The sequence below is a fragment of the Jaculus jaculus genome, chromosome 9 (assembly GCF_020740685.1).
Source record: "Jaculus jaculus isolate mJacJac1 chromosome 9, mJacJac1.mat.Y.cur, whole genome shotgun sequence".
NCBI lineage: Eukaryota > Metazoa > Chordata > Mammalia > Rodentia > Dipodidae > Jaculus > Jaculus jaculus.
The window spans coordinates 106,677,359-106,690,219 of NC_059110.1; the positions used below are offsets into that span (position 1 = coordinate 106,677,359).

Sequence of the window (12,861 nt, forward strand, 5' to 3'; positions counted from 1 at the left end):
CCAAGGAAAGTTGTCCAAGATCACTCAGCAAGATCACCAAGCAAGGCTAAGACTAAAACCAAGGCCCGCCCAACTCCAAGAATTTGCGATAGCTGGTGACGTGATCCTGTGAGATGATATCCTAATGCTCTGCCCTAAACACACACCCATGGAGACGCTCAGCATCCTCCCCAGTTCCTGTGAGGAATAGAGAATGGCGTGGAAACAAATTCAATATCCAGAACATGGGGCATCCAAGGTGGAGTGAGCCTTTGAAATCTACTTCCAAAAAGACTCCCACGTGTAGTCCCAACTCCAGCTGTGTGTCCATGGGCAAGACCCTTAAGCACAACCCCCTATCCTCACCTGGAAACGGGGGCCCTATAGACCAGCCTAACTACCATTCTGACTTGCCCATTCTTTCCCAGCCCCCACCCCTATGCCTCAGTTTCCCCAGGACCCTGGGAAGGCAATTTTACTTGCTCAACAATCCTGAATGATGGAAATGAATATTTATGGTGACAAAGCAGAATTTTTTTTCTAGATCATGTCCTAGTAATTATGATAATTAGCTTCACTAGTGTGATTTCAGAGAGCTGTTTGGGAAAAAATTTTCAGGGGATGTGTGGGAGGGTGGAAACTAGGCCCCTAGTTCATTCCCCTTCCCCAACCAAGCCTGAGGACGATGGCAGTTTTGAGAAGAGCAGCTTCCCTGGAGCACCCACCTCACCCTGCAATGACGGTTAGGGATGGCAATGGGCCCAAGCCTGGCCATTCTTCCGCACCAGGGAATGGAGACAAGAGGAGGTGGCCTTGGGGACTTGCTCTTTCTCAAGGCCTAGCCCCAGTCTCTCTCTCCCCTGGTGCTTGTCCTAGGTTCTGAGTAAATCTTAATCTTTCCCTCTTTCTTCCTCTCTCTCTCTCTTTCCCTTTTCCTTTTTTTTTTTTCCCCCCTTTTTGAGGCAGGGTCACTCTCTAGCCAAGGCTGACTTGGAATTGACTTGTAACCCAGACAAGCCTCAAACTACTGTAGCCCAAGCTGACCTTGAACTCATGGCAATCCTTATATCTCAGCCTCCCGAGTGCTAGGATTATAGGTGAGCCACCATGCCTGGCCTTCTTTCTTCCTATCAGAGGACAACCTTGGGTGTTGTTCCTGGCTTTCCACTTTGTTTAAATCTGGATCTCTTGTTTGCCACAGGCTAGCCAGCCTGTGAGTTTCTGGAGAGTCTCCTGTCTCCACCTCCCATTGCCATGGGGGTGCTGGAATCACAGATGTATGCACTACTGTGTCTGGCTTTATGTGGGTTCTGGGGGTTGAACTCAGGTCCTCATGCTTACACAGCAAGTGCTTTATCCACTGAGCAATCTTCCTAGCCCCTTAACCTTGTTCTCTCAATATCTGTTTCTCCCTCTGGCTCTTGGTGACAGAAAAAGGCTGGATTTGGGAGTTGGTAGCCTGGAGTTGAACCAGCCCTGGTTACCTGTGTGATGCTGGCTCAGTGGCCAATACTCTGGGGCTCAGACTTCCACTAAGGAGTTGAGAACCACCATCCTTATAGTGGTCACCTCACAGGACCTTACAAAGCTGAACAGCACACACCAGCAGTGACACCCCCATCACAGCATCACTAATCTGCAGCTTAAGCAAAGGGCATGGTAGGGACAGATAATGAAGGAACATCAGTTTCCTGATTTGTAAAATGAAGGCAGTAACAGCATTACGGCAGGGATTAAATGCCCAGCACTTATGAAATGCAGAAAGCAGTGGCTGGCATATAGTAAGTGCTCAGTGAGCATAAGCGTTGGCTCTTCATGACAGCCATGGAAGCATTCACTATGAGTGGTAGTGATTAAAATGATCAACAATCGCTGCTTTTGCATCTCTTCTGCCTTTGTACAGTTTGGAATTTCAGAGCTGGAAGGAATAAAAGATCACATAGTATTTCTCAACACTGATCGGAATTTTGGATGGAACAATTCTTTGTTTGCAAACATTTCAGGATGTTTGGTATCTTTCTCTTCTCCAATAAAAGGCCAAAAGTGCTCCCCTAAAGCTTACAAAAACCATAACTAGGGGCTGGAGAGATGGCTTAACCATTAAGTTGCTTGCCTGTGAAGGCTACAGTCCCAGGTACGATTCCTCAGTACTCACATAAGCCAGATGCACAAGATGGTACATGTGTTGAAGTTCATTTGCAGTGGCTAAAAGCCTAATGAACCCATTCTCTCTCTCTCTCTCTTTCTGCCACGTTTTCTCTCACACACATAAATAAATAAAAGTTAAAAAAAAAAAAACAGAGGGCTGAAGAGATGGCTTAGCGGTTAAGGCACATGCCTGCGAAGCCTACGGACCCTGGTTCAATTCTCCAGGTCCCACATAAGCCAGATGGACATGGTGGTGCATGTGTCTGGAGTTCGTTTGCAGTTGCTGGAGGCCCTGGTGGTGCACCCATTCTCATTCTCTCTCTCTCTCTCTCTCTCTCTCTCTCTCTCTCTGTGTTGCTCTCAAATAAATAAATAAAAATAAACAACAAAAATATTGAAAAACCACAGAACTATGTTTTTCCATTTCCAAGCACTGCTAGGGGAGGTATCCTGGTTTGAGAACCATCCACCTTATTCATAAGGACAATCATTTGCCCAAGGTCCTAACAGTAGTAACTGGTAGAGTCAGGCCTTGATCTTGGATCCCTCCTGACTCCTCACTTGGTATCCGTCCCACCACATGACAAATACTACCTCTATGAGATTTATCTTGAGAGCTAAGAACTTTCTCTCTTTGGCCTGCCCTCACCCATGTCCCCTGGGATCTCCCATCCCTATGGGGGCTGTAGGAGTCACTCACGATGATGAGGAGGATAAAGTAGATGAAGTTGTAGAAGGAATGAGCATCCATCACAAAGTACATGATGTCGACCCAGCCCTCCAGTGTGATGACCTGAGGAGGCCAAGAGAGACAGACTGACTCCGGGTCCCCGACCCTGGCAACCTCAAAACAACCACTCCCAGTCTATGTCCTTGGCTGAGCATTCTGGGGAATGTCCCAAGGCTCAAGAGGCCCCACCTGGAAGATGGCGATCCAGGCATAGCCGATGTTGTCAAAGTTGATGGCGCCCTTGAAGGGGTTGTGTTCTCCTGCGGAGCAGTTGGTATAGTACTGGTTCCAGTTGACACAGGTGGTGTTGCTGGAACTGTTGTAGGCCTCATAGTCCAGACCACAGGGTGGGCCACCACCGCCCTCCCCACGCAGTGTGGGCACGCTCCGGCAGGACCTCATGCCGTTCTCTCGTGGCTGGGAGCAGATAAAGGGGCTCTCGTCCTCATTCTCCGTCTGGTAGTACGGCTCCAGGTCCACACTCAGTGGCCTATCGTGTGGGGAAGAAGACAGGCATGAGGCTGAGGAGTGGCGTCCTCCACGGGGAAGCCCCGCTGTGGGCGCATGGAGAAGCAAAGGTAGGCGGTAGGCAGGCCAGACCCGGGGTGGGAGGGGAGGCTTGGCAGGGCAGGACTTTGTGGGCAGGGACAGGGGCACTGGGAGGTGAGGTCTGCATTGAGAAGTCCACAGTTAGGGTGCTGGAGGGAGGGCTACATCTTAGAGCAGAAGTTTTTCCAACTCTGCTGCCTATCAGGACCACTGGAGCAGTTTTTAAATCCCTGTATGCAAGCTGAGCCCCAGACCAATGCAACTGGAATCTTTAGAAGGAGGCACCAAGAATTGTCAAACACCTCAGGTGACTCCAATACGCAGCCAGGTTTGAAAACCAGGCGTGGCCCAGATATGAGAGCTGGTGTAACCATGACAACAGGAATCCAGAAACTAGGGAAGGTCCCAATCCCATAGTCGGCTTCAAATCCCCTCCCCCACCACACCTGGTGGAGCACTCACAGGCTGAAATTCTCAGGGAGGAAGCATCGGTTTCGAAGCAGCCCTGCCCACAGCTGGACGCCAACAATGCCAAAGATGAAGAAGACAAAAAAGCAGAGCAGCAGGACGTTGCCCAGCATGGGCAAGGTGTCCAGCAGCAGCGTGACGAGGATGCGCATGCCTGTGGGGACAGAAGCCACGCTGGGGGCGCCAGGCTGGCCAGGCGAGGCTGGCTGCTATGGGCCTGGCAGCCTTCCCAGCGTAGCCCACTGGGGACTTTGAGGAGGCCTGACTGCAGCTGGGGAGGACACCAACAGATACTTCTCACCCTCCAGGGAAGCCTGCAGCCCCCTCGACCCTCCTATATTAGTCTGTGCACAGTACCTCCACCGAGCAGGAATAACTATGGCTTCCAAAGCCCTTTTAGACTCGAGTCCCACCTCACTCTCCCAACGTCACCACAGGGCAGGTCATATATCACCCCCAGTTGACGGATGAGAAGTCTGAGGCTCAAGAGAAGTGACACGAGTTACTCAGAATGAGAGCTGCTAAATGTAGGCGCCTGGGCTTAAATTTAGGCTTTTGTGCTTCCAAATCCTTCTCCCCAGAGCACAGGCACAGCACACATAACTCCTACTTCCTTCTCTTCCCAGGAATCTTCACCTAATCTTCCTAAGTGGTGACCCCTGGGCTCATGAGGGAAACTGAGGCAAAACCCTCCAGGAGAGAGATTATCAGGCAAGAATCTCACTTTGAAAAGCCAACTCCTCAACCAGGGCAGAGATTTCACCAGGTGTAAAATCAGGGACTGACGAGACAACCCTGTATTCTCAAGAGATCAGCAGTTAACCAACCTCTTCACGGACAAAGCTACTGCATTCCCCACAAATAAAAGTTCTGTTAAGGATCCTTCTTCATTCTTCACTCCAGTTCTATGACCCAAATATTTGAATATTTGGGTCTAGGACCCAAGCCACTCAGCCTTCACCAAGCTCAAATAGATGGATCTCTAGTGGCTGGTTTGCCACCCCCTGCCAAAGTGTCCTCCCCCATGTGGCCCCTGCGACCTCCTGGGCAAAGCTTCTAAATAACAGTAGCAGCCAACTAACTCTTGGCAACTAACTACTCTGCTCTGACCCACCAGCTAGTACTAGTTTCCCTAAGCTCTTCCCATCCCCCTTCAGGTCCTCTGGGCTCCAACCACGATCAATTCCTCAGGGCTTGCATTAAGGGAATTACAGAAGTGGCTAGCCCATAGTTTATCAATCTGTCAGCCAGCACCTGGGGCCTGGAAGAAAGCCAGCCTGTCCCTCCCCTAAAGCTCCTGTTCACACGAAGCACCTCAGTCCCACACCTAGGACACATATTCAATAACTCTGTTGTCCCACTAACAGCCTCACCACCACACACACACACACACACACACACTCACAGAGCAAAAGGGCTGTTGTTGCATCAGGCACAAAGTTGGGTACAGTGTTCCAGAACCATACTCCCCCAAGTGCCACTTCTGGGGTCCCCTGTACTGGGGACCATCTACAGCTCCTGGAGGTTGGGGAGTTGCAGAGGGGCCTGAGCAAAGGAGGAGGGGCAAGACATCAGGGGAGCTACAGCTGCCAAACCTTTGCTGGCTCCAGAAGCCAATGCGGTTTAATTTGGATAATGGTCCCCGCAGTCGCTGCAACAGAGTTGGAAGGGGGTTGGGAGGGGGAAGGGGACACAGCCACAGCAGGAGGGTAAAGCATGGTGTGGCCTTATCTTGAGAGAAGTCCTGTTTATCGAGACCAGAACCGAGCTGTGTGAGATGCTGTTCTGGCCAGAAAAAAAAACCATTAGCATTTTATTTTGTGTCCCTTCCTGCTGGCCTGACATTCTATCCACTGTTCCCCACCCACCAGTTATTTCCCTGGAAAAGGATACCTGATGTTTTTGAGTTTCGGAGGGGCCCAAAGCCAGGCTGAAATAAGGGGAGGGGTCTTCCCTGGTGACTCTCCTCATGACACAACCAGGGTAAGGGGCTCTGTTGGGTCCCTGCTGAGCCCTTGTCTGCCTCCACATGGAATGGCCAGGTCACAGATGCATTGTATAAACTGCCATGTTTCCTCTTAGGGCCCTCTGTCCAGGGGATGAGGGCCAAGGGGTCACTCACTGGGCACCCGGTTAATGGCCCTGAGCGGCCGCAGCACACGGACTGTCCTGACTGCTGAGAAGCTGACGTTCTGCAGGTCCAGCGAATACTCCAGCATCCTGCAGGGAGGAGCCGGGAAGGACGCCCTTTGAGTCCCCAGACCACCACAGTGGGAAGGCCAGTGAAGAATCCTGCTTGTGAAGCAGTAAGACAACCCAGAACTCTTCCCTCTGCTCCACCAGTGGATCCTGAAGATCAGCTGTCTGGGGGCGGGGAGTTGGTGGGGACACCCCCGAGCAAGAATAGCATCCCTCAGGGAGGGAAGAGACCCAGGAGGAAGACTGTGGGATTCAGAGAACAGATCAGAGCACTGCAGGCAAACATCCTTGGCCAAGTGGGCAGCCAGGCATGCGACTGTTCTGTCCACTGCTCTCCCACCTCAGCCCAGGCCCTCACCCTGCGATGACGATGAAAAAGTCAAGCCGGTTCCAAGTGTCTCCCAGGTAACATTTCTTCCCAAAGATACCCAAGGCCACCATCTTCACCACCATTTCCACCGCAAAGAAGGCAAAGATGAAGTCATCAAAGGCCTGAGGTGGAGAGGAGAGGCTGCTGAAACTGAGAAGGATGGGGAACACATCCACCCCATCCGGGACCCACCAGTTGGATCACAGCTTCTGGAAGGGTACAAGTCCAGGGCTTGAAGATCAACAACCACCCGCCCCTTCCTCTGACACACGCGCACACTCACCTGCAGGATCCGGCAGCGCTGGGAGTCACAGGCAATGTCCTCACACGGCCTGAACATACCCAGGGTCACACAGTTGAGAAGAATGACCAGCATGCTGATGCGCTCGAACCAGGTATCAGGTGTCAAGGAAACAGCTAGGCAGGGCTGAAGCTGGAGGGGCACCCCCGTGCCACTCCTTAACACCTGCCGCTTGTCAGTCAACCTCACAACCCCTTTGGAGACATGGCGGGAGGGCCCTGGCCCTCCCTGGTCATCTCATTTCTCTTGGACCTATCTTCCTCAACCGAAAGGTAGGCAAAGCCAGAAATACCCTGACTATTTGCACAAGCCATTTGGGGAATAGAATTGATCGTGCTGGTGGAAAATGCCAGACACCATGAGTTTGCTGTGAATCTGATCCTCTCCTCCCCACCTCACAGGGTAGATGTGAGAAGCAAGTGAGATAATGTATGCGAATGTGTTACACAAACCTACAGTCAGATCATGCCTGCCTTACAGTTTACCACGCACTTTCACACCGTGCCACGGCTGATGCTCGCAACAGCCCCATGAAGCAGCCAAGGTGATCATTTTATTCCCCATTCTATTCTCCAAGAACACGGAGGCCCACAGAGTCAAAGCCACGTGCTGAAGTTGCTCAAGAAATCTGGATATGGGTGTGGTGGCACAAGCCTTTAATCCCAGCACGGGGGGGGGGGGGCAGAGGTGGGAGGACTGCTGTGAGTTCAAGGCCACCCTGAGACTACATAGTGAATTCCAGGTCAGCCTGGGCTAGAGTGAAACCCTACCTCAAAAAGAAAGAAAGAAAGAAAGAAAGAAAGAAAGAAAGAAAGAAAGGAAGGAAGGAAGGAAGGAAGGAAGGAAGGAAGGAAGGAAGGAAGGAAGGAAGGAAGGAAGGAAGGAAGGAATAAATGAAACCAGGATAGACTTGTTGGAATCAAGAAGAGATTCACTGGAGGGGAGATGGGAGTAGCAGTGGGGGCAAAGGAGAGTGAGTGGTATTATGACCATGGGATATTGTGTATATTTGAGGAAGTTCTCAATAAATTAAAAAAAGAAAAGAAACTAGGATGGAATTTAGGATTCCAAGCTTGCTATCTACTCTACCAGCCTCCCCACACCACAGCCACTCAGGTGGGCAGAGAAGGGGCTGTCATGACGGCCCTATTACCAGACACGCAAGTGAGTTTGCATGCGCAGGCTCCTTGACACCACACAAGAATTCAAAGCTCTCTCGTCAACTGCCAGCTTCCTGACTTCTCAAAGCCTCTAGACACGTTCAGAATCAAGGCTCCACTCCATGCCAGGCCCTGGACCAGGCACAAACCCACATTCACAGAAGTGGACGGTAACCTCACACCATATGGCCAGGCTGCCACCATACCTCCTTGTACCTTGCAGCCCAGACCCAAGAAGGCAGAGGTAGAGGGTGCTCTTTCTGAACCCTAAACGGGTCTGTGTGGTGGGTTTTGTTAAGGGGCAGCAGCCCATTAACAGGAAGATATACGAGATAGATTCTGAATGCAGAAGATTTAGAGCCCGGAAAAACAGATGAACGACCAAGCAGCGTGGTTTTCTCATGGAAAAGATGAGGAAGGCAGGAAGAACAGAAAGGATAGAGGTAAGCACAGTGTCAGAAAGAGAGACAGCAGAGCTCGTGGCAACCCACTGCCTGCACCTCCAATTCAACTCAGGACCCAGAGCTTAGACTTTTCCTGCCTTAACCCTGCTTCTAGAATGAAAATTCAGCCAAGTTTGAAGAAGTCAGTAGGAACATCCAGGAACCCAAGCACTTTCCTCCCAGCTGGTCCCCACCATACCCCACCTTTATCCCCAATTTCAGATGTCTCCCTCAGCTACCCTGAATCCCTCCTACCCTACCTGTCACTCAGGTTCTCTGTCCTTGGATACACATCTCTATCACCACTTCTGCCTATCACTATAGACGTCCCCTAATCTCCATCCCTTACAAGAATGTCTGTTAAAAAAAAAAAAAAAAGTGGGCTGGAGAGATGGCTCAACAGTTAAGGTGCTTACTTGCAAAGCCTGGGTTCAATTCACCAGTATCTATGTAAAGTCAGATGCCAGACATAAAGTGGCACATGCATCTGAAGTTAGTGGTAGCAGGCCCTGGTGGGCTCATTCTCTCTTTCTCTCTGAATCTCCTTGCAAATAAATTTTAAAAATTTAATGCTCGAGGTTTGTGGGCTAAGGAGGTGGGACAGAAATATATAAAGAGCGCTGTTTCTATGGAACTATTTTCCTGAGTGTAGCCAGAGACCAATGGATCTCTCCCCAGAATGAGGGTCAGCCAGAGGTCACTCTGGAAAAGGGGGACAGGGAGGGAGCCATCACTTGGAAAGGAAAGGAAACAATTAGCCTTAATCAACTTGCCTGATTTCCCCAAGCTAGTCTTGTCTTCTCCTGTGAGGGGGGAGGGGCATGGGAGGGGCCCATGGGAACACACAGTGGGGGAGAGGGGCTCCGCAACATCTGTTTGGACCTCTAACAGCAGTGACACCACCAGCTAAGTCATCTATGCACTTGACTTGTCTTCCTTGCTGGCTGTGGGCTCCTGGCAAGCTGGGGTACTCTGCCTCATCTCTAAGTCTCCCTCCCCCCTACAGAGCTGACTGTAGTGGGTGGCCCTTAGCAAATGATCAGTGCATGGGAAGAATGAATGAATGAGCCAGTGCATCAATTAGTCAGTCTGCTTGTCTACAAGCCAGATGTGTCTTCCCATTTATGTTTTCCTGCTGTGTCCCTCAACAGTGACAGACCAATTAAAATGATGGGGGAGAGGTCCTGTTGACCCCCCCCCAAGAAGGAGCTGGCCCTCCTGTCATATTGGGACTTCTCATAGACAGAATCTACCTTTAAACAAGCCCACATCCAGTTCTTAACCACAGATATGCCTTTTCCAGACCTCTTGGCAACCTAGCCTGTGCCCAGGTACATCCGCTTGCACTCCCCCTCCCCCTTTACTGTAGGTGAGCGCAAAGGAACAGGTAAATTTGGAACACTGAATAGAAGAATACCAGTGGAAAGGGGGGAGAATCTTTCACCCTTCTCCGAGTGGGGCATGTTTCCTTGGCAACATGGCAGTATGTCACTGTGTGATGTTCTTCCGTTGCCATAACAACAGGAGGATGTGTCACCAGGTGGTGTGGCTTTGTTGCCATGGTAATTAAAGAGCCCCTTTCACACAGGTCTCCCCTTGCCCAGACTGTTCTCTTGGCCTTATACAGGGAATAGGAAGCTGGAGACCCACAGGTTATCAGGTTGGGGGGGGAAGTCATGTGATAGATCCCCATGGTAACCAAGGGAACGGGGGACACTGGTTGCCATAGTGACTATGAGAGACCTGTGCAGTCACATGTCTACTGTTGCTATGGTGACTGTCCAGGCTGGAGTGGATCCGAAAGGGTGGGGGCAGGAGAGGGGAGGATCTTTCTTCTCCCCACAACCCACCATCAAAAGCAGGGAGGGGAGGAAATGGCAGAAGTGGAACCCCTCTTCCATCCCACTCTCCTTTCCCTCACAGGAGGGAAGTAGAGCATGTTCTCTCCACAAATGGGTCCTCTCCACGGGCTTTATCTAGATGGCGCCCTCTCCTAGCCTGGCAACTATAGACGCAAGGTAACAGAGGTAGGCTGGGTACCTCCAAGGCCAGAGAAGGCAAGCAGGCTCTCCAGCTGCCTCACTGCCTCCTCAGAGTCTGGAAATCTGAGACTGTGGAACGTTAAGGAGGAAATGGGCCTAGACCCAGGAATCTTGGCCTTCGAGTAAGAGTTGGAGAGGTGGGGGGGGGGTCCTTGCTTCACCCATCCCCGAGAGATGCTGGTGTCCTGTCTGTGATATCCAGTACTCCTCAGGGTGGGGGCAGATATAGGCGCTCATCCTGGTAGGCTTTCTCACTCAGAATAGGGGATTCCCCATCATAACCCCCCTCTGCACCCCTAGCTCCAGTGTGTAGGCGTGTGGGGAGCGAGGTTTCCAGCCTAACTGAAAACTGAAGCCGGCAGAAAAGCAGCCCAGCCAGGCCCCACCCAGAGACAGAGACAGAGACGCAGAGAGACGCGAAAGAGAGAGGGCTGCTGGAATCTTTGGGAGGAAAAATAGGCCAGAAATCTGATTCAAAGTCTGTGACTGTGTGTGTGTGTGTGTGTTTGCATGCGCATGTCTGTGTGTGAGAGCAGTGTGTCGCCATCCTGGCTAAGGCGGGCAGGGCGGGGTGAGAGCCGGGGCGGGAGCAGGCAAGGGGGGTAGGGGGGTAATCCCAGGAATGGCTCCAATTGGCACTAAGGGTAATGGGGAGTCCCCCAGCAGTGCAGTGGAGCAGTGTGTGGGAAGGAGTATGTGTGACCCAGAAGGAAGGTGGGCCTGGGACAGAGTATCAGGGGTGCTCTGTTCCCCCAGTTCCACTCATTCCTCCACCCCAGCTCTTCTCCCTAGAATCCTCCTTGGAGAGCCTAGGGTTTGGAAATGGTAGGGAACTGAGGAGGAAATGTGAACAAGAGCCCCCCTTCCCCCACCCAGTTTCCCTACTTCCTCTGAGGACCCAGTGAAGAATCCTCCTTAGGGATGAACAGACAGACTTTGGGCACTGGGACAATGGCAGGGAAGACTCCAGAAATTCCTGGGGGCCCCCTCCCTTCTAGAGGCACACACAGTGACGCACTGTCCCGCACTCACATTCACTTCTGGAAGCCATTAGGGCTCCTGCCGCTCAGGCCTCCCCCTTCTCCTCCCCCTAAATCCTGGCAAGCTCCCCTCTCCCCCTCAGCCCCCCTCCCACTCCCCTTCTCTCAGCATCCCAAATGCCAGCCTGTGATTTCCAAATGAGAAAAAGCTGTGCTGGGCTCTGAGCTTGGAGAAACTCCTACACAAACTTCCAGATGTGACACAACAGTGGAGAGGGAATGCTCAGGATCTCCTTCCAGGGAGGGGAAGCGAACACCCTCACACTGGAAGTAATGAGTCCAAAAGCCAGCCCTCCCCTATAACCTGGGAGGCAGGGGCCTTTAGCCCCAGGGCAGGTCTGGCCAGTGCCCCTGTGCTCTCAAATACTGACACACACACACACACACACACACACACACACTTTTGTCTCTTTTTCTTTTGTTGCCCTTCCCTTCTCCCCAACACACACTCATACCCACTCTCACACACACTTCCTACCTACGTCCTAGAATCTCTGCTTTAGGAAACCTGGTGTCTTGAGAAGCAAAGTGGAAGGCATCAAGAAGGGTGTGACAAGAAAAGGGCAACTAGCATCAGTTAGGTTGGGGGTTGCCCTCACGCTCTCGGTGTGAGTGTCCGCGTGACCCACGGGGCAAACCTCATGGAATCCAATGGAGGCTTCACAAATAAACAAAAAAAAAAAAAAAAGGAAGACAGATTAAGGAGGTCATCGGAGTCCCTCTGGCAGTAGAAACATAGGTTGCCCCTAGCACTTGGGCATGATAAGAACAGTTGGGGCAGGGGTCAGACAGTCCCCTTGCCAAGAAATTGTTCTCAATATATCCTCAACCAACCCGACTCAGCTACTAGTCCAGATTAGTAGGAAAGCGGGTGTCCAAGCTGAAGACCACCACTTCCTTGGGTTCGTTCACCTCACCCTCAAGATGATCACTGGGCTCCCACCTCTTCCCTCCTCCTTGGCTACCTTGTCACTTGCTTCCTTCCAGGAAGTCAGAGGCCTCTAGACCCCCTACCTGAAGGTTTATTTTTGAAGAGAAGGAAGATAAGAGAATGAGATCATTCTGCCTGGGGGGGGGGGGCTGAGGAGTCAGGAACTGGTGGTGGCTTTCCCATTCACTAGGTGGTTAGCCCATCCTTGTTAGTGACATTCTTTTGCCCACCTCCATCTCTGCCACAGAGAAAGGGACCTGGAGACAGATCAGATGTGCCAGTTCAGCAGGACCACAGATCTCAGAGCAACCCCCCCCCCCCTTTTTCAGACCCAAAAGAAAGGGAGGGGCAGAGCACAGGGAAGGAGAGACGGAGTCACAGGGTGTTGAACAGGGGTGGGGGGACCCAGGCTCACATCCTGCTTTGCGCACTAGAGGCAGAGGCGGCGGCGGCGGCGGCGGCAGCAGCAGCAGCGCTGCGGAGTGAAGGTAGCACCAAGCT

The 12,861-nt window shown here is 51.8% G+C and overlaps 1 protein-coding gene across 14 annotated transcripts in view; it reads right to left on the bottom strand.

Annotated features, from left to right (window-relative positions):
- Cacna1g (calcium voltage-gated channel subunit alpha1 G) overlaps window positions 1-12,861 on the bottom strand; it is a 71,238-nt gene that overhangs the window by 56,226 nt on the left and 2,151 nt on the right. For all 14 annotated transcript variants that reach the window (XM_004655603.2, XM_045158751.1, XM_004655604.2 and 11 more), the window contains exons 2-7: window positions 6,727-6,838; window positions 6,432-6,565; window positions 5,997-6,094; window positions 3,869-4,028; window positions 3,047-3,347; window positions 2,828-2,920 (exon numbers count right to left, since the gene is read on the bottom strand). In XM_004655603.2, coding sequence (XP_004655660.1) covers window positions 2,828-2,920; window positions 3,047-3,347; window positions 3,869-4,028; window positions 5,997-6,094; window positions 6,432-6,565; window positions 6,727-6,838 — 898 coding nt within the window. The remainder of the gene's footprint in view (window positions 1-2,827; window positions 2,921-3,046; window positions 3,348-3,868; window positions 4,029-5,996; window positions 6,095-6,431; window positions 6,566-6,726; window positions 6,839-12,861) is intronic.